Raw genomic sequence first — 21371 nt, 5'->3', positions numbered from 1 at the left:
CTGGCCAACTCATTGCTAGGAAGGTGTCAGTTACAACTGGATGCGTGCACTTTTGCTCATGGAAGCTGCGTACGGTTGCTTGGCTGGAAACGGAAGAAACTCTGTTCTTTTTCAGCTGGCTTGCTGGAAAAGGTAGGATTCTCTGAGAATCCTTCACCATCAATCTGTCAATTGTTAGAAGGAGTGTGTCCCCTTCCCAGTGCTCACAAACGTGGGATGTTGTTTTCCGCTGGGACTTTCCCCCCTAGTTGCCATCATACTTCATCCAGAACACACACCAAAGTTTGAATGGGGTAAAGACCCCAATGCCAAGTCTTCCCCCACCAACCGCATCCACTTTTCTTCAGTAGAACCTCAGGAGGTTGGTGCTCCAGTGTGTTCTTGCGTTGGCTCACATCCCAAAAGGGCTTGTTCCCCATAACCTGACATGAATCCCATCTTGATAAAGACCTGCTTCTTGGAAACTTAACTTTCCCCCCCCGTCGGCATCCCAATTTTGGAGCAGGAAGCGAGGGTTTGGCCAGCTGCTCAGGAGGGTGTCTGGTTTCTTTCCTGGGCACAGGTGGCCACTTGTCCTGGCGGTCGAGGGGGGCCAAAGGCCTTTATTGTTTAATTAAAACGTTGTCCTCCTACCTGGTTGACTTACTCCAGCCAGATTAGCATTTCGGGAGGACAAGGGGAGCCTTGTTTGACATCCGCTGTTGATACGGCAGCCTTGTTCTTTCAATTTGTCTTCCTCTTTGTCTACAACCGATCTCCCTTGCCCTCTTCAAAACGTTACCACTTTTCGGGTGGTATTTCCCTCCCCTTCTGCAACCCAATTCCGGATAGTGCTGTTATTCATTCCCTTGTTTGAAGGGACAAAAAGTCCAGTCTTGTCTCCGATTTCAGGGTGGGCAACGTGAATCAACTCTTCCACGGGTTTGTCGATTCGGTTGAAATGATAACAAGCACGCAATTCATCACAATGGCAAAACGGATCATTATACAGCCCTGGCTTCCAGATGGCCAATGAAACAAGAAAAAGTCTGAGCTCTTTTTCCAAAGAGAAACTAGAGAGGAGGAAAACTAACCTCTGGGAGAACGCTAGGTTTCTGGGGCTACCACTAAGAAAGCCCTGCTCCTGGTTGCCCAAGAGGATGGACTTCAAATGGAGAACCTTCTGGGCAGATTATCACTTCTTGGGGAGGTTATAAGGAGGCCCTTGAAAGATTTTGAAAGACCCATTTCATGCACGAAACACACTATGGAAACATACATATCTATATTTATTTTGGTCAATGACCAGTAGCAAGGGAGCAAAGTTGGATAAATACAATTCAAGGCAATACAGAGTTAAAAGCAGGATTAAATATAAATTACTTGTGTTGCAATGATTTTAGAAGGATTGTGGAAAGCAACTGGTGACCTGTGTGATGCAATAATTGTCTGGAGGATATGTGTCCATACCAGAGCTTGGAAAAGTTACTTACTCCTACCACAACACCACCTGCACCTTGGTTAACTTCCTGGGTTTAAACATAAACTCGACGAACCATTTTTGAAGGGGAAAAGATACCTTCATGGTGGGCCAAAAAATGAATTGGCCCAACTTCGGTGACTCCAATGGAGTAGCAACTTGTGGACTCACAAGTGACCAACCCACAGCGCAGCCCCTCTTTCCCGTCTATTGTTAAAGTTGTGCTGCAGTGTTGCTGTGCTATCCTCTTCTCTCTCTCTCTCTCTCCCTCTCTCTCTCCCAATCTCTCTCTCTCTCTCTCTCTCTCTCTCTCTCTCTATATATATATATATATATAAAGGGAAAATGACACGTGTCAAGGAAATGTATTTTCTTTTCTTAAATTTAACTAGCCTGGTAATGTTTGGCAGGTTTCCTGGAAAGTATATTAAACCCCACCCAGAGCATGAGCTAGTGGAAAAAATTAAGCTGCCGTTCATGGGCAGCTTATTCTCTTAGCAGCTCTTGGATTTCCACTCCATTATAAATGTTTACCACTTTTACCCCCCACCCACCCCCAACACCAATTGCTTTACAGCCCTTGGTTTGGCAAGGGATAGGCTTCTTCATACACACACATATATACACACATTTAGCTTTATGAGACCACACTAGTGGTGGTGATAATGTGACCTGCATTTGTTTAGAGCTGTGGGGAGGGAGGGTGCCCACATGAATGTGCATAGTATGCTTTAACAGTGAGGGATGAGGAGATGTGACCAGTTGGTCTGTCACACTGGAACCATAATATACAACTCTGTTATTCACGTGGGACACAATACTTGTGTTTGCAGATCATGACAAGCCTTATTATTGATATTATTATGATTATGTGGTTTGTTGAAATCTGGCTTCTTGTGGTGTGTTTTATTTCGCATCCACAAATCATGGTCTTAACCCATAGTAGTTGTTTGCTCATAAAATGTGGCTTAAATCATGGCTTGTTGTGACTTAAACCATGACTGCGGCTTGTTGTGATCTGCAACTATATTTCCCCAGGTGCCCTCTTTCGGGGGGCGGAAATGAAACTGGCAACAGGAAAGACAGGTTTGTGTGGTCCTCAGCTGTGCCATTTGTGGTTTCAGCAAAAGCCAGAGTTAACGCCAAATCAATCACAGCACACATTTATGCATTGCAACAAGCCGTTGCTTGTTTTAATTGTGGCTTGTTGCTAAGAAGACTATCTGTCTCGTTCCCACTTTCCCCTCTCTTCAGGTCCCAAGCCTGTGCGAAGATCTCCTGTCCTCAGTCGACCAGCCTTTGAAGATTGCCCGCGATAAGGTGGTGGGAAAGGATTATTTGCTGTGCGACTACAATAGAGATGGAGACTCATACAGGTGACTGCCTTGCTTTTCTCCACAGGGTTGGAGTCTTTAACTGTGGAGCATGCATTTCTCCACTCTTCCTAGCAAATAATATTGATGTGTCACTTTCATGCGGAGAGAAAGAGTGGTGCTCAAGGAGGGAATCAAACCCCTGATCTCCAGAGTCATAGTCCAACACTCAAGCCACTACACCACACTGTTTGGGACTGTCTCACCCATAATTCCTGGTCATTGCTTATGCTGGCAGGGACTTCTGGGAGTCCACAACATCTGGAGGACCAAAGATTCTCACCATTGCTATAGATGGTTTGAAATTACACTAAGCTGCACACACACACACTACGGATGCTTTTGTATATTTTCGATCTGTACTGTCTTCGCTCATTTCTAAGCTGCCTGTGGTCCCATTGTTATGAAAGAAAGCAGGAGAAACACGAACAACGTAAGAATAATAAATGTAAAGGTAGACTGCGGGTGAAAATATGAAATCGTATCCTTTTCCCATCATATAATAAATGTACTGGTACACTGCAGATGAAAACGGAAATAGTATCCCTTTCTCATCATACCGTTTTGAGGCCTTGGTCTTGTGGCCACATGTTTTCAGGGTCAGGGAGCCATTTGTCACATTTATCTTGCCAATCTCCAGCATGCCTTCTCATTTCTGAGGGCAAGTGTTCCGTATGGAAACAAAGCAGTTCCTTTTGGGGGATGTAAAAGCTGCCTTTGGTCCCAGCCAGCGGTCGGGGGGAAAGAAATGCCCCATTCAACCTCTGTCCCTACAGCTGGCGAGGGAATGCCAATTAACACTCACATCTGGGGGAAGTCAATAGCCGAGACATCTGGAGAGCCAAAGCCGATCCTTTAAAAATGCACACACCATACGCACACATGTACATACATTTAAAAACTGCAAGCCCCCCTGAATTTCCCTCCAGTATTTCTATCCTTCCTTGTTTGATCGCCTTTCTTAAATGGAATCCTTATGGGGTGAAGTTAGTGCCAGCGGCCCAGTTTGAAACCCTTTAGTTACAACCGGAATAGTTCTCCTGTGTAGGCAAGTTAGGACCCCATCGCTCTCAGCCTAAGTGGGTTTATCCATCTGTCTTTCTTCAAAACAGCCTTTCGCCTAAGTCATTAAATGTGTTTTGAGTGCCTGTCTGCTTATAAAGACATTTTTTCAGTCTGTGGAGGGGTAACATTATGAATTGTTAACCACAATTAAATCAAACCCACCTTGTTAAAAGAGAGGAAGGAGATGGGAGATACCAGAGAGAAGGAATACTTGCTGAGTGGTTACTTGCTTTAAAACCAGGCGGTTATTCTTAAACCACCGAAAAAGCATAACGTTTTACTCCCAAGGATCTGAAGTGAAGGACGGCTCAGATCTGTTTCTCTTCACGTTTCTGTGTAAGTCTTCCAGACAAGTCGGCAAAAACTGTTAGTCGCTATTGAAGCCCTTTGTAAACTACTGATGATTTTAAAGAGCCCTTTGTCTTAAGAGCCTGGACTACAGTTGACTTGTCCATCTCATTCTGATGCACATATAGACCAGTCCTTATAGTGTAAGCTTTATAGGGCAGAGAACCTAGTCATGTTGTAGGATGTGTTGTAAATACTGCATAACCAATGACAAAACTGAGCAAGAATGGGGATACCTCCTTCTGGGGGAGTAATATGTTTCAGTACTTAACACATTGATAATTTCTCTCTCTCTCTTGTGCAGATCACCGTGGAGCAACAAATATGACCCGCCTCTGGAAGATGGCGCCATGCCCTCTGCTCGCCTGCGAAAGCTGGAGGTGGAAGCGAACAACGCCTTTGACCAGTACAGAGACTTGTATGTCAGCTTCTCTTATCATCTGTCTGGTTGAGGGGAGGAAGTGGGCATTATCCTCAGGACAGGAATGAAACCGTTTAATTCCTCTTAAGGAAGGTTGCTGAGACTGCAAGATTTCGGAGCAAAGTTATATCTCCTTCCTGCCCCCTGCTTCTTAGCAAGTCTTAATTTTGCAGCTTAGGTCTAACCGAAGGCTGTGGTTCCCCAGCTGCACTTAGTTGATGGGGTTGGTTTCTCCCTCTCTTTCTCTCTTATTTTAGGCTCCCCCCGATATGGGCATCACAGACAGATTCAGCCCAAATCTAAACCAGCCTTAGGTTACAGGAAACAACCTGTTGCCGCAGGTTTGGAATGTTGTAGAATAACAAGTGCTCCCCTCTCTTTAGCCATGATTGAAGGTGGTTTCCTTTCTAGCAGATTTAATCTTCTAGTCTGGCAGCCGGAGCCTGGAGAGGGTGCTTCATTGGAAAGCAGGGGGCTTTCTCCCCAAACTGTTGCCCCCATCCCATCCTCTGTCTGGGGGCATCTTGTTTTGGCACACATCAGATGGGCAGAATGTGGCTCAGAGACCAAGTGAGGCTCTCAAGGACTCACTGCCATCATTTTTAAAGATTAAATTGAAAATGTCCACCACCCCCAAAACAAAAGAAAAGAATTGACAAATAAAGCAAAATACATTTCCATATGTAACTAAACTAAACCAGATACATAATATTAAAGCAATGTCAGATTTTGGCATTCCAGATAAGAGAGACCCAACTTGTAAGTCAATACCCAATCGACTAAAATGACTAGTAGGCATGACACACATTCATGCGTGGTTGGATTTGTGGTTGCTCAAGGAGCTCATAAACACTTTCCAGTCTCAAAAAGTCTTCAGTCGGTTTGTCTTTTAAAAGCCACACTAGTTTGTTGACTCTCAGCAACCTTAACAATCCAGTCTTGCATCGTCGGTGCTTCGGTCCGTTTCCAAGTTGGAGCAAACGTGTGTTATTTCTGAGTGGGTTTTGTCAAGCCAGATGCTTTTCCAGTGTATTGGGGAGGTGCATGATTGCAGATTTCTTGCCTTTTCGAGAACGAGCCCATCTTTGGCCCCAGAAACCCAAGCGTGGAGTACAGCTGTAGGTCTGGAGGCACTTATCTGCTTTGACGTTCCCCGTCCTTTAGTCGTGGGGGGTGGGGTGGGGGGTGGGCTGAGGAAAAGATGGATCCAATTGTAGAATGTAATCATCCCTGATTGTTTTGAAGGAAGGGTCCTTAGAAGCGGGTTGAGGCAAGGCTCCTTTGCGGGAAGACCGCCGAACCATCAGCGTTTCTCAAGTAAATTCATGACGACGAGGCGTGACGGCCATTGGCCAGATGGGCAATATGGCAGAAACTGGCTTTCCATCATCAAGGAAACGGCACTCCTTCCCTGGTTTTCTTTCAAGGGCTGGTTCTGTTTTGTTTTTATTAATTCCTTGTGTGTAGTAACGCGAGATAGACCCCGCCATTGTCTTAGTCAACCTTTGTTCACGTAGGGTTTGCAAGCACTGCTGAGTTCAAAAGCATGTTTCTTTTAGCTCCAGTCTAAAGTACACGAACCTCCTTTCCTTTAATAGTTCATTGCTTTCGGTGGCACCCTTTGAAGGATCCCTCATATTGGAGGGTCCATCTGAAATGAAGAAGAGCTCCCCTGGAGGGACAATTGTGGACGGTTGGGGGGCTGCATTAGCCCCCCAGGAGAACTTGGGATGCTGCATTCCCCACCACACACCTCAAAATAATGGGGTGAGAAAATGGGGGTGTGCCCCACTGTCCTCGCAACCTAGTCTTCTTTTGGCAGCCTAAATATCTGTCATCTCTAGGAGCGGTAAACATCTCTCCACTTCTACTTTTCTCCTGCACTTAAGATTTTGCATTTCAAACCTGAAAGTCTTTCTGTCCCAAGCATGAAGAAAATCATGGCTGCATCCCTTGTTGGTCACTTGGGCCACAAAAGCAAGGCAAGGAGGGTACACTTTTCTCCTCCATTACTAGATACAATGGGAGCTCTCTGAGATCTAGCACATATGTGTCCTGTGCGGGATGTGTTTGTGTGCATTGATGGGATGGCTGCTGCTTTCTCAAAATATTAGCCATGCTAGCTAAGAAATTTTGGGACTTCGGCTTTCCCATTGATGGTCTGTACCATCAGCTGTGCTCCAGGGATGCAGGCAGCCTGTCCATAATCTCTCTCTGCCTCGCCATTCACAATGCATCTCTGAGCTCTCTCTGCCTCCGTTAGGTCTTTTCCCACAGGCATGCCACCATCTGGATGTGAATGCGAACCTGATGCAGGCAGACCTGAGACTTCGCAGGGTGGGGGCGAAAGCCTTTTGAAGTTGCTTTATTGCCCTTGGCTCATGCGCGTATAAACTCTTGTGACAACCCCCCCCTTCCTTGGCCACAATAATTTGCCACAGCTTTTTGCAGCAGGGAGTCTCTGAAAGATTGAATCCAGGTGCATCAGACCCATATCTCCGCGCCGAGAATATGTGGCTGCTTTTTCCCCTCTTCTCTTTCTTCTGGCCAGGTCTTTGCTCCAGGGGGGCTCAGAGGTAAGCAAAGTTCTTATTGAGCCGCGTTAATTCGTAACCCGAAAAAACATTCGTAACCCGGAACAATAATTCCCTATGGGATTTTTTCGTATCCCGAAAATTTCGTAACCTGGGTATTTCGTATCCCGAGGTACCACTGTATAGAGATAGCCTCTGTCCCCAGAGTGTGTGTAACATTAATGTACGTGTGACATGAAATGCATTGCAAGTTGCGTGTCGACTTTTGGCAAACTTATGGATTTCATAAGGCTTTCTAAGCAAGGAGGTCCTTCCTCTAAAATATAGCCTACAGCACCTGGGATTCATCTGAGCAAAAATTGCCAAACACACTACAACCACTTAGAAGAGAAAAGGAAAGTGTGATTGGGATTAACAGTGAGCTCCAAAGTCCTCAAATGGCCAGTTGTATGCTTTATTATTCACTTAATTATAAAGCACCATCAGTGCTTTTCAGGTGACAAGAAACCAGGCCTGTGCCCTACAGACTTTTGAGAAGCTAAAATTCGACACAAGCGAGATAGTCGAGGAAGGAGAGAAAAATAGAAGCTGGTTGGGCAAAACTCACCCCTACATCAAATTGGCGATTAATTGGAAATAAGAGATGATGTTGGAAGTAAGAGTGGGATCCCTACCTATGCAGGTGATAAACTTGACTGTGTGGATTGAATAGGCGTCCTTGTCTCATATTCCACAGTCTGGCCAGGAAGCCTCAGTGGGCCAGATCTGTGCTAGAAATCCCCTTCTCTGCTTCAGATGCCCAAATGCGGAGCAAATACTCCTATGCTGCAGTGTCCCCAGGGCATCTAGCTCTAGTGCAAGAGGGATCTTCTTCTGAGTGTTTGGAGAGAAGAAAAGAGTGCGGGGTTGGCCAAGGAGTAGCACCATCCAGTCTCCTCGCACTGCCATGGCCCAAAAACCTATCTAGGAGCACCCAGAAGGATCCTATGCCTTGCTCTAGCTCCTCTTCACCGATGGAAGCCCACCTTTGACTCCCAGAACCTTCTTGACAGCTGAGCAACCCTACTTCTCTTGCCTCAATAACCTTCCCAAACGCTCAGTCTGGGAATGGAAACTTCAGGGGAAGATGGAAGTATGAGGCGAAACAGGGCAGGGAGCGAAAGGCTTTAGAGTTCAAGCATCCCCTCTCCAGGAGCCTCTGTGTGAATCCTCACCGGCGGCCGCTAAGCCTTCCTCTTCTCCTCTGAATCCCCCTTTTGTTCTCTTGTCGGTTGCCCTGCCTAGTCAAAGCTGCCCAGCCGTCAACCAGATGTGCTACCTGGCAGCAAGGGGTATGCATACCGAACTGGATTGGTATGTTTGCTCAAGGGCGGCTCGCACCTGTGTGCATGTGAGCATGTGTCTGGAAAGAATCTGCCAAATACCTGCAAAAAAGCCACGGGTGCTCTTTGGGACGGATTTGTTCGAGCTGCAGTGAAGGAACATCTGGTCTGGGGAGGCTAATGGTTCCTCCACCCTCCCTGCAACAAAATTCCTGAAGGTCCCACTCTTTGTACAGATATTACAGAATTCAATATTTCACCTGTTCCTTTCACATCTTGCCTCGCTTCCATGATCAGTGTCGATGGGGCTTGTGATTTACCAATTGGGTTGTAACATGGAAGAGTACTTTTTAAATGTGATGGGTTGCAGATACACTACTAGGGCTCACCAAAACTAGTTGCCATTAGGGCTACAGTTTAAAGCAACAACTACAACAAAGCGTTCTGTGGCACCGTTTGTTGTCAAGTGTGGTCAAGTCAGCTTCAACTTTTTCTTGGCTCCAAGAGCCCTGGTCATCATCTCCAGATCTTGCAAACTCAGGGCTTCCTTGTTTGAATCAATCCATCTGAAATGTGGTTGTCCTGCTTCCCTGTTTCCTTCCACTTTACTTGGCACCGTCATTATCTTTTCCAGGGAATCATGACATTTCATGATATAGCCAAGGTACACTCTCCTCAGTTTAATCATTTTGACTTCTAGTTGAGAGTTCAGGCTTTTGTTTGCCTTTTGAGCAGTGACACCTTTAAGACTTATTTATTATAGCAGATTTATTTTAGTGCGAGCAGTCCTGGATTATAATGGACTTCCTCAGGCGCATGGAGTCTAGTCTTGGGACTTAGAGCTAGCTGGACCGTGAACATGGCTGGCTGTGGGATGTTGAGCTACAGACCGAATTACTGAGTGTGGCAGTTATATTGCAACTTGGAAGTATCTCTTTGCCGTTTCTCAAAAGCCACTAAAACAGATGTTTTTGGCTTTTATGGAAACGTGAATGTTTTTCATTCCACAGCATGGAGATAACCACGTTGCTCTGTTCAAAGTCTGTCTGCAGCCTCTGAATATCAGCAGCTAAGAACTAACAAATGGGTTCAGAGATGTGACTCTTGAGCCAATGTAGGGTAGTGGTTTGAGCATTGGACTATGACTCTGGAGACCAGGGTTTGATTCACTGCTTGGCCATGGAAGCCCACTTGGGCACGTCACACACTCTCAGCCTCAGGGGACAGCAATGGCAAACCTCCTCTGAGCAAATCTTATCAAGAAAACCCCATGATAGCGTCACCTTAGGGTCGCCATAAGTCAGAAATGAAGGCACACAACAACAACATGGCCTTCACATCTTCTTTAGGGCTCTCCAGAGGCTTGTGGCTGCCCATTGTTGGGAAGAAGACTGGGCTTTTCAGTTTATCCCACCTTGCAGCCTTCTCCATACTTTCATTTGGCTCACTGGCTGTGCTTGGAGTTCAAAGAAGCAAGAGGGAACTGCAGATCTATCTAAAATTTGCAAAAATCTGTCCAAAAGAAGGAAGAAACCCACAAAGCAAACCCTAGCACTTGGATTAGAACAGCGGAAGGGCAACCTGGCTGTGTTTTCTGTCTTCTCCCAGCCAGCCATTTCCCCCTGAGTCCTCAAGGCTGTGGCTACGGCCAGCTCCACGCAGCCTTGAAATAGCATGTTAGTATTTAAAACAATATTAATCCTAGATTTGACTCATTAAAGGTACAAAGGCCGTCCCGAGTGTTTCCATGTGTGCACTTGCTTGTTCTGGCGGGAAAGACCCCTCAGATGGCTTTATGTGGTCTCGGACGGCGTTTTAGCACGTTCTTAAAACCTATCCGCAAAAGCCTTTATGCAAAATCTCATAAATTCGAAGCACGTAAAAAAAAATCAGAGCCCCTTTTTGTTGTCGTTGTTGTTCTTCGCCCCCCCCCCCCCATTTCATGCTGTTAGGATCAAAGTATGGAAGGTAAGGAAACAGTTTTATAAGTCCTTGTTGCGACCTTGCCGCCTCCTTCTAATTAATGTTTCGTGCCTCGAATAAACTGGTAAAATATATAATTGGGAGCGGGAAGAGAAGAGTCCTCGGATCAAGATTTCCCTCAGTGCCTGGTTAGTCTCGCATTTGCTGCGTTTGCAGTTTTCCGAACTAGAATTGGAGGCACACTTCACTCCTTTAAAGCAAAAAGGTGTAGCGCGAGGATGGGCAACTATCAGAGGCTAGCAGTAGCCCCCATGAGACTTTGAAAGGTTACCCCCTGCAAAAAACATCAAATAACAGTGGAATGCACTCCTTCCTCGGAGGGTGATAGAGTCCCCTTCCTTAGAGGTCTTTAAACAGAGGCTGGATGGCCATCTGTCAGGGATGCTTTGATTTGGATTTCTTGCATGGCAGGGGGTTGGACTGGATGGCCCTAGTGGTCTCTTCCAACTCTACGATTCTATGATTCTATGCCCCCAACAACTTCTGGAGGCACTTTCTCCACATTTTTGGGGGTGCCATTACAGGCCCTAGAGAGACCTTTTCTTTTGATCTGGAAGTCACTTTCTAGTTTATGCAGATGTTTCCATCCCTCTCTATGTCCAAAGATCTCAGAACGACTTATGATAAACAGCTTAGAAACAGACCATTTAAAATGGGCTAAAGCTATTTAAACTAGTGCAACCCTGGTGCATATGCTAGATGTGGCGTAGTGGTTTGAGTGTTCAAATACGGCTCTAGAGACCAGGGTTCGATTCCCAGCTGGGCCATGAAACCCACTGGGTGACTTTGGGCAAGGGAAAGAAGGCAGTGGCAAACCTCCTTGGAACCAGTCTTGCCAAGAAAACTCCATGATAAGTTTGCCTTAGGGTCGCCATTCAATAGCAGCAAAGCACATATGCGTCTTAGATAAAAACAGTTCAGCCCAAAGCCTTCATTTAAAAAAGGAAACCACCCAGGAGATGCTGCAACTTGAACTTGCAACCTTTTGGCTGCCAAATGTGCACTCTGCCACTGACTTGTGATCCTTCCCTGTCCATCCCAAAGGCTCCTTTCTCCCCACTCTGAATATCAACATTTATCAACTAGAATGAAGCAGGCTCCCCAAAGCATCAGAAGAGAGCAGCCTGGAGTTGACTGTGTAAATGCTTTTTCTGCTGACAGTGTGACATTTGTGGATTGCACAAGCAAGACTGTCTGTAGCAAAGGTATCAGCCAGGTCAGCAGAACAGCAGGTGTGGGGATTCCTGAGCAGCTCTGGCGTAGCAGGGTTTGCAACCCAGCCCTCAAAAACAATACCCTATTTTTTGCCGACAACAGAGAAATCACACTTGCAGTTTGAACTCACTCGCTTTAACGCAGAAGCCTGACGCTAGGTGGAGAATTTTATTTTACTTTTTGAAGGAAGGAGAAGAGCCCTGGGACTTAGTTCCTTGCAAAATTGGCTCGGTTGGGATCGGCGATAAATCAGAATAACCCCTTCTTTGCACAAAAGGGGATAAGAGGTTGCAGAGCCAGCCAGCCTCCCACCCCTTATGGCTGTTCCCTTTAGTCTCAATTAGGCAATGCTGTAAAAGTTGGGGTTCCCCCCCTTTTTTTTTTTTTTGGTGGTGGAATGGCTTTCCAGCCACACTTCTTTAGCTTGCAATGAGAAGCTATAAAGCAAGGTTTTAAGTTTCAGCCGGGTTTCCAGTGTGCTTTTTAACAGCTTGTTGCCATTAATTGGAGTCAATGGGGTTGCACAAGTGAGAGGCGGGATCCTACTGGCATGTTCCTTGCAGGGAATTGTCTCTTGCCTAAACTGAGGCGTGACGGCTTTTTCAGATGTTTGGCTGAGGATTTCAGCTCTGTTTAAAAGCCTTTGATGGTTCTACAGGCGAGTTGCAACCATCATTCTCCCACCAAGCCAAACAAACCCTCTAAAAGAACATTGAACACTTTAAATACTTGAAAATGTAAAAGAACCATCGGGGAGGGTTTTGATGCTGGTAGTTTTGGATTGACTCTCCTCTCAACCCTGGAGGTCAGGGTTTGAATCCCTGCGCAGCCATGGGAACCTGTTGAGTGACCACACTTGAGAGGAAGGCAGTGGATGGCACATTCCTTCTAAAGAAATCTTGCCAAGAACACCCTGTAAAAGGTTCCCCTTAGGGTCGCCATAAGTGGGAAGCAACTTGAAATCACACAACAGCAACAACAACTCTAGGACTTCCAGCATTTGTCTAAATTTTACCCATCCTTTGGCTCTGCTTCTTTCAGCATTGTTGTCTCAAAGCCAACAACGTACTCAAAGGGATGCTCCCCTCGTTCCTAACTGTCTCCCTTTCTCTTTTTGGTGGTTGCAGGTATTTCGAAGGGGGCGTTTCCTCCGTCTACCTCTGGGACCTGGATCACGGATTTGCCGGCGTGATTCTAATTAAGAAAGCTGGCGACGGATCAAAGAAGATTAAGGGGTGCTGGGACTCCATCCACGTGGTGGAAGTGCAGGTACAGCTCGATCTTTCTCTCTCTGCAGGCAGCCATCAGTCCCTAAACAAAAAAGAATGTGACCCAAAAATAATCCCTACCACCACCTTAGTTAAATTCCAGGCAGCTAATGAGCACAGGTGCTCCGGCAAACAGCGCAATATTGTGTTAGGCCTGGCAACTTAACTCTTTCTTCTCCAACCTGGACTCACCCCCGCCTCCCAACCAGACCTCTTTTTATTAATTTGGGAACATTCCCCTAAAGCATTTCAGAAAAATGATAAGTCAAAGCAGTACCGAGAAGAATTACGTGGAAATTACAGCCGCCTCTCCATACCTGCATCTGTATAAAAACAGGCCAAGTCAGCTTTGTCTATGCCATTGCATTTCAGTGAAGAAAGCTGAAATGTGGTGCTGGTGGAGAGTTCTCCAGATGCCCTGGACTGCTAAAAAGTCAAATATATGGCTTTGAGAGTCAAGTGGCTTGGAGACCCAGTTGCATTCTGGGAAGCCTTCCTCTTGTCCTCCAAAAGTTTGATGGAAGTGGGTCGGCGAATGCATAGTGGGGCTGGTTTGTTAACCATCTGTGCCCTGGAAGAGGACAGGTGCCACCCTGAGAGTTGGTTGGGATGCAGGAATGGCCCTGAACAACTCTGCCTTTTCAAAAACGTTGGTTTCTCCCTGACACCTCTCCACTTTCTTCCTTCAGGAGAAATCCAGCGGCCGCACTGCCCATTACAAGCTGACCTCTACGGTGATGCTGTGGTTGCAGACGAACAAAACCGGCTCCGGCACAATGAACCTCGGAGGCAGCCTCACCAGACAGGTGCGTCACCCTGTGTTGTTCGGTGTACATTTCCAAACCCAGTGCATGATACAAAACTAAGTTCAAAATGCAAAAGTAGTTTGCACTCACTTAACTGAGCAAGATAGAGAAGAAAAGAGGAGGCGGAGTTCTGCTCTTCCCAGTTGGCTCAGGCAAAATCAAGCTGCTGCAGCATCTCCTAGCTTTCTCTTTGATAACTTTTGCTGTCTTGACCACATTTTGACATTGCTTGACTGCACATTTCATTTCATTTGTGAAGTGTTGGGGTTATACCTACATGCTAGTTGGGAGGTTCCTGGAATTGGGAGTCTGAAAAGGAAATTTCTTGAGCTCTGACCTTTCATTTTGCTCTTCTGTCTCTGAGGAGGATCCTGGCTTTCATTTGTGTGACATAGGAGGGTGTGCTTTCCCATCATACTTTCTGTCATACCATGAAATTGACTTGGGCAGGGGATGCAAGGCAGACAAAAGATGGAGCGGGAAGCATGACAAACTCAGTGGAATGTCCTCAGTATGGATGGTTGGCTGCTGGTTGCGAGGAGACCAGACAAAGAGGAGAATGGATCTGTCATTCACTGTATGGGGACTGCTTTGTCCAGACACTGGCTTACCCTTGAGTGCCAGATGCTCTAGTGAAAGAGGCAGTTAACCTTCCCAAGCCCCTTTCTGCAGCATTTGTCAAAGGTGCCTGATTGGTCATTCACAGAAACAGCACCAGAGCTTGGAAAAGTTCCTTTTTAGAACTGCAGCTGGAGTTTTCTGAGAGGGACAGTCTTCCCCTCCCAGTTTTTAAAAGAACATTCTTGCTTAATTTCATGCCCCACCTTTCTTCTGTCATGAGACCCAATGCAGCTTACAACAAAAAGAGCTGTTCTTACATCTATACTAGAGCTGCTTTCATGCTGACAAACAGGGCTGAGTCAAGATACTTTGCTACCCGAGGCAAAGGACAAGCTGGCTCCATCTCAGTTCTGAAACTGTTTGGAAACTTCAGTGGGCCCTAAATGCTGAAGCCAGGATGCTGACCGGGGCCAGTCATGGGGAGAAAACAGGCCTTGGAAGTTATTATATGTCCATCTCTGTGTTTTAAAAGATGAAGTTCGCTTCTCAGTAACGTTGCCTGGGTTTGCAGTGACCTGTGCAAATATTTGAATCTGGTGCCTTCCTTAACACGCCAAATCATAGCTGTGAAATGGAGGCCAGAGGGGAGTTGACTCCATCCGTCCGCAGGCTGGCCATGCCAAGGAAAACATGGGCCTGTTGGGACCAGCTGTCCTTGGCGCACCTTGGCTTGCTTTTCCAGCTCTTGCTTGGTTTGGCTTTTTCCTTTTCTCACTCTCTCTCTCTCTCTTTCTATGTCTGGCCTTTTTCGTACAAAGGGAATTCTGACTTCCCACTGCAGATCCTTTGAGGTGTGTGTGATACGGTTATAAGCCCAGGAATCAAGTTTCCAGCTTAAGTCACCCTTTAAAAGCTAAGATTGGGATCTGGCATAAAGGCCTGCGATGGATGAAAACCCATACACTGGAAAGAAGTAAATTTGCATGAATCCTCCATTCCTGAAGATCCTGAAGTTTACCCAAGAACCTGAATTCTACAGGGGTGCCAGTCTTATAAATACTAAGTGGAAACATGTGCCATTTTCACTGAATCATGGTGAACTAGATGGCATGAGGAATGCTGGGAGTTGCAGTTCATCCTACTATTTTCTTTAAAGGACTTAAAGCTTCAGTTGCCAAAGGCTTTCTGTGTTTGAGTACCCATTTTTTGATCCTGGCGAGGCAGAAAGAAAGGGAAGTGTCTGTCTATAGGATAATTCTCCTTTGGGAGGGAGACAGAATAATGGTTAGCATCCTCCTCCCATGTGATGGATGGCTAGGCCTAGAGAATTCCTTTTGCTCTTCCATGTGGACATATCTGGCCTTTCCATTCTTCCAGCCCCATAATAAGGGAATGAAAGAAGCAAGGGTGGGGTAGGGGAATGCCACAGAACAGCAGGGGGCAAGATTGGAGCCGATCACAAGATGGTGAGTCACAACCTCCCCTTTCCAGGGAAGCACACAGCTCTGGGATGGTGGAAGATAAAACCCAAGTCGCACTGTGAATGTGTGTGTGTGTGTGTGTGTGTGTGTGGGTGAGAGAGAATGAATTCTTATCCTGCTTTTGCTTTGAGTCTTAAGTTCCACAGTGCTGACTTTGTCAAATTGTGATTTTGAGGGACTAGGCTGGATGGTTACCTTTCTTTCATGCGCTCATGCACCAGCTGAGTGTCATGAGCCTTGCACATCTGCCAATCTGGGTACGCTGAAATGGAAGATACGCAGAAGGTCACAGATTAGATCTCTGGGATTCCAAGTCTATCTTGCGGTACCTTCACTGAGAATGGACTAGACTTTGGCACAACGCAGATTCTTCAAGGGAACATTGGCTGGTTGGTTGGTTAGTATCATGCAGTCTTCCAGATGTTGCTGGCCTCCAGCACTGGAGGATGATGGGAATTGCAGTCCAGCAACACTTGGATGGCCCACAGATCGACCAACTTTGAATGAGGAAGTTTTAAGGAGCAGGGTGGTGAAAGATGCTACTCAGGTGCTTCTCAGAGGAGCAAGAGAGGAATGGATTAACTTAGTTTTAAGGCCAGGGTAGACTCACAATGTAATCAACGTTATCCTCAATCTTCATTGCTATGAGATTTCATGTATGCTTTAAAAAGGGTAGGCATTTTGTGTGTTTGAAACACCTTTTCTCGACCCCGCGAGAGGAATGGGGCTAAGTCCCCGACGAGAATCTGTGTTTTTATTATCTTTAACAAAACCCAGCCACATGGAACCTTGGGCTGCTGCTTGGGGCATAGGATTTCTTTCCTCCTCTCTTTTTGGCAGCTGTGTCAAATATCTGTGCTTTGCCTGGAACGGATTCCATTTTCCAGCCAGCTGCCCAGGTGTGAGGGTGGGGGGGGGGGGCAGGAGAAGGGGCCATTCTCAGGGGGGGATTTGGGTGCCAAGGGCATAGGGGTAACTCATTCCTCTCAACTCGTTTGTTCCCTTCCCCACAAACTCATGTTCCAACGTTCTCTTTCAGCCCGAAGGTGAGCGAAAGGGAAGGGGGGGACCCTTAATCTTCCTCTCCCATCATCTCCCCTTTGTATGTTAAAAACGACCTGGGGCTGGCTAATTGGAGCTGGCACCTTGCCACCGCACAGGTCACATCTTGCCTTCCAGGATCCGACTGAATTACACGCCCCGTCAGGCTCGGCAGGCAACACTCGGCTGGCTTTGGCAGGTGCTGGGGAGGGCGTTGTGTCTGTGTGTAGGAGGGGATGATGGAGAGCCAGGCCTGAGACTGTCTCCTCCTCAGCCACTCCTGACTTCCAGAGCTCTTACAGACCATGCCCTCTGGGGTTGGAGCAACTAAAGACAGCATTTCCAGGGTGGATCTGCAAACCACCACCTCTTTTTTAAAAGGAGCTAACTGTGCTCTGTGACCTGGAGCCTGACTTTCTAAAGAGAGAGAGTTGCCCAGGGGGCTGTTATCAGACTTATAGAGATGAAAGGGATCCCAAAGGTGATCTAGTCCCCCCCATGCCCAGCTAAAACACTCCTGAAAGTTGCCCATCCAACTTCTGAACAGAGGAGGAAAGAAACCAAAAAGAGAGAGGAGGAAAGATCTCCCAAGGATGAGAGCCCACCACCCTCCAAGGCTGTTTATTCTGCTCTTGAACATCTCTTACAGGAAAGAAGTTCTTCCAGATGTCGAGGTGGAATCTCTTTTCTTGTAATTTGACTTCACTGGTTGATGTTCTTGTCTCTGGAGCAGCAGAAAACAAGCAGGCTCCCTCTTTCTCCATGGCATCCTTTCAGATATTTAAAGGCAGCTGCTGTGTCACCCTCAACAAAAGTCCATAACGTAGAACCATAGGTTCTTAAGAGTTGGAAAGCAACCACAAGGGCAATCTAGTCCAACCCTTGACTGTACAGGAAGGCTCATCCATCTTGTGTATAAAGACCTCCAAAAAAAGAGTTCATTGTCCATCTTTGAAAAATGGATGGCCTCTCTTGGAGCCTTCCAGAAGAGGAAATGTTTGGGGCCAAAAGAAGTGCAATTCAGCGAGTCTGGAGGCATTAGCGGCCACAAAAAGAACCTTTGGGGGGGGCACATACAGGCATTGAGTTGACAAAAACAACTTTGGGGGCCAAATGCCGCCCATCCCAGCAGTATAGAGAGTGTTGGAATAGGTGGGCCAATATAATCTTTACTCAGTCAGAGGCTAGGTTTCTCCATGCCTGTGTCTTATTCTACCTTCCCTGTCTCTCCCACATGCTGCCTCTTTGTGGATTCAGAAAGCGAAGTGTTTTAACTGTTTTGCCTCTGTCGTAAGTATTCTCTTCTTAACCAGATCTCCTTCTCTTCCTCTCTCCAGATGGAAAAAGACGAGACTGTGAGCGACTCCTCTCCACACATAGCCAACATCGGCCGTTTGGTAGAGGTAGGTTTGCCTGTCTGAGAGTTTTCCTTCTATGCTGTTGCTAACCACCCCAGTCACCTTGTGAGGCCCAGGCAGGTGAACTGCATCCTCATATATGTGCATGGGAAATTTTGCCCTTCCTTTCCTCCCATCAGTAGTCAAAGGCCAAAACCAGTTCATAGGGAATTAGCATCTGGCCACCTGCTTTCCTGATCCTTTGGGGTACATCTCTGCTCTTCGTTTTAGATGTTCTTTCTATGGGTAAATGCTGCCATCTTCTGGACTATATTATTACTTTCCTTTAATGTGAGGCATGCCTCTGCAGCCTAGTTCACTTTCTCGTAAATTTGTATGATGTTTGTAAGGGATTAAGTATGTTGGCACAAAGCACCGGCATAGTGTAGTGGTCTGAGCATTGGGCTACAACTCTGGTGACCAGCCAAGTCACACTCTCTTAGCCTTAGAGGGAGACAAGGACAACCCCACCCTCTGAAACATCTTGCCATCCATTCTTTGAAACTGACTGTGTGTCTCTTCTTCTCTTTTCCCCATTCTAGGATATGGAGAATAAAATCAGAAGTACGCTGAATGAGATTTATTTTGGAAAAACAAAGGACATCGTCAATGGGCTGAGGTAATGGCTGTGCCGCAGCACTGGGTTTCTCATCTCCTTCTCCCACTGCCACCCTTTGGTCCCCCATCCCAGACACAAGGAATGATCTCTCTTTAGTTTCTTGTCCGAGTCTCTTTCCTGCCAGGTCTTCTTCATTTGCTTTTTTAAAAATCAGCCATCTATGCCCATCTTCGTTTTGTTGGAAGTGCTAAACACTTGGGCACCCCTGTAGAGCCCCAGTCCTTGCCCTATTAATAAGTTGTAGCTGGGCATTTCAGATGTGGCCGGTCTGTCCAGTTCTGTTTGCCTGTCTTGTCTCTCCATTACCATCTTTCTTCATATCAGTGAGGACCGTGACACTCCAAAGGCAGAACTTTTTTCTGTTTGGTTGGTACCCTTTCAGGCAGCGCAGAACATTGCCTCTCAAAAGCAGCACTCTGTGTGACTCAGAAGCTTGCTATCCCATTGGTAGGAGCCTTCCTTCCTTCCGCTGTGTTGTAAACTCATTTCTGAATCTGAATTGGGTGATAACTTCTTGTCTTGTTTTCCTCTTTCTCCCCTTCCAATGACTCCAGCTGCCATGTTTTCTCCTGCAAACTCCCAAGAGTTGGCTTTGGTGTCTCCTCCTGCCGGCCTTTTCTGACCTGTTCTTTCCCCTCTTCCTTTGCCTCCTTCCCTTGTCTGTTTCCGCACCTGCTCTTCTCTAGATCTATTGATGCTATTCCTGACAACCAAAAGTATAAGCAGTTGCAGAGAGAGCTCTCCCAAGTGCTGACCCAGCGCCAGATGTACATTCAGCCGGATAACTAAGCCGGCCCAGGTACCCCCTCTGCCCCTAAAACTGGCCTGCAATGTGAGCCATCGGGCACTAAAATGACACTTAACGTTGGCCGAGAGGAACCCGCGTGACTGAAGCATGTCAGGCTGACTTCACACACAGAACTAACCCCTAACTCTTGCAGGGCTACTGAACCAGTTTTACTAAATAGTTCCCCACCTTTTCTTTTCTCAGCCTTCCTTTTTGCTGTTTGTGCCAATGGAGAGTTCCTTGCACTTGAAATATTCAGGAGTGTGTGTTTGCGTCTGTACACTCTTTACCCTGCAGTCAGGGTTGTCTGTGCGCCATGTAATCGTCACATCAGATGCTGCTTAAATTAGTTACGTGAATGCTGGCATACTCTTGTAGCCTGAATTTGGCATCCAACATTTAAATTCCATTCCCACCACAATCGTCACTGGACCTTTGCAGAACTGTTTGAGAATTCAGCTTTCAAATTTCATTGCACCTTTTTCCAGAACAGCCCCTGCTTTCTCTTAAGGTCTCAAAACCTAACCCATTCCTTAAATGGAAGCTGAATTCTACAGCTTTTTTGCACCGCTTGGCTTACAGACAGCCCTGCTGAAGTGAGTGGATTTGGGGCTGGGCATGAAAGTACATTGACAAGAGAGCAGAGAAGTTAGATTTGAGTAGGTTTGCTGTGACTTGCTGTGCCAACTCAGAGGACCAAGTCTGAAGCGATGGCTGGCTGTCTTGAATCCTTTTTCCTGCATCTGTACAGAGACCAGAACTCAAGAAAGGGGCAGGAGGTATTTGACTCGAACTCCCAGAATCCCCCCATCCAGCACAGCCAGTCCGAAAACAATCATAACTGTTATACTAACTTTCCTGAGCCCCGAATTAAGAGGTAAAATAGGCAGTTTCTGAGTCTCCAAGCCCTAGATAAATATTGCTCCAAATGAGGCCAGTTGCCTTTGTGTCCAGGTCTGGTTTTGCCGCTTCTAAAAATGGGGGAATCAATCTGAGTCCTAATCCAGGGGTGGGGGTCATGCAGCCCTCCCGATGTGGAACTACAACTTCCAGCATCCCTCTTGCCATTGGTTGGCTAGGGCTGCTGGTAGTTACAGTCCAGTAACAACATTACTGTGACCGCACTGGTCTCAGAAGGTAAGGTGGTGAATATTTGGATAAAATACTTCCAGGAGGAGAAGACCAAAGGTCTCCAGGTTGGACTAGGAGCAAATCTTGCCTGGGAGAAAGTCAGAGTTGACAGAACCAGAGTTACATGGATCTTGATGGGTCCAGCTCTGTCTATGTCCCCTCCTTATTGTCTGGATGGCTGCAAAATTCCCACTCAGGGCTGCATGGATGTGACTAACCCCACACTGACTTCCACAACGTCTGCTCCGAGGGCGTTTTCTTGGGCCACGGAGGGAGCTTTGCTCAGGTGGACAATGCCTGCAGGGTCTGTGTGTTTGTGTATTGCGGTGCAATTGCACCTCTTCCTCAGCTGACAGTAATGGTAAGAATAACACTGCTAGAAAATGTGTGTCTATTAAAGCAATCAAACTCAAGTATAGAACTAAAGAAGTTTAGGGAAAACTGGGGAAGTTGTGAAAAGAAGAGCCATTTTTCTGCTGCTTTCACATTTGGAGTGGGCCTGTTTTATAGTGGGGTGAAGGTGTGACGCTCTAGGAAGGGTGGTTTAACCACAGCACCCA

General features: G+C 46.6%; 1 protein-coding gene across 2 annotated transcripts in view; it reads left to right on the top strand.

Moving 5' to 3' along the window:
* Positions 1-21371, top strand: part of CAPZB (capping actin protein of muscle Z-line subunit beta) — a 45687-nt gene that overhangs the window by 22366 nt on the left and 1950 nt on the right. Inside the window, exons 3-9 of one of the 2 annotated variants that reach the window (XM_042478019.1) lie at positions 2714-2835; positions 4550-4663; positions 12848-12989; positions 13678-13794; positions 18215-18280; positions 18817-18893; positions 19580-19692. In XM_042478019.1, the coding sequence (XP_042333953.1) occupies positions 2714-2835; positions 4550-4663; positions 12848-12989; positions 13678-13794; positions 18215-18280; positions 18817-18893; positions 19580-19682 (741 nt within the window). In that variant the 3' untranslated portion in view covers positions 19683-19692. The remainder of the gene's footprint in view (positions 1-2713; positions 2836-4549; positions 4664-12847; positions 12990-13677; positions 13795-18214; positions 18281-18816; positions 18894-19579; positions 19693-21371) is intronic. The other variant, XM_042478020.1, reaches the window with a different exon arrangement.

Source organism: Sceloporus undulatus, chromosome 7, assembly GCF_019175285.1.
Source record: "Sceloporus undulatus isolate JIND9_A2432 ecotype Alabama chromosome 7, SceUnd_v1.1, whole genome shotgun sequence".
NCBI classification, from domain to species: Eukaryota; Metazoa; Chordata; class Lepidosauria; order Squamata; family Phrynosomatidae; genus Sceloporus; species Sceloporus undulatus.
This window is presented reverse-complemented; position numbering and strand designations above follow the sequence as displayed.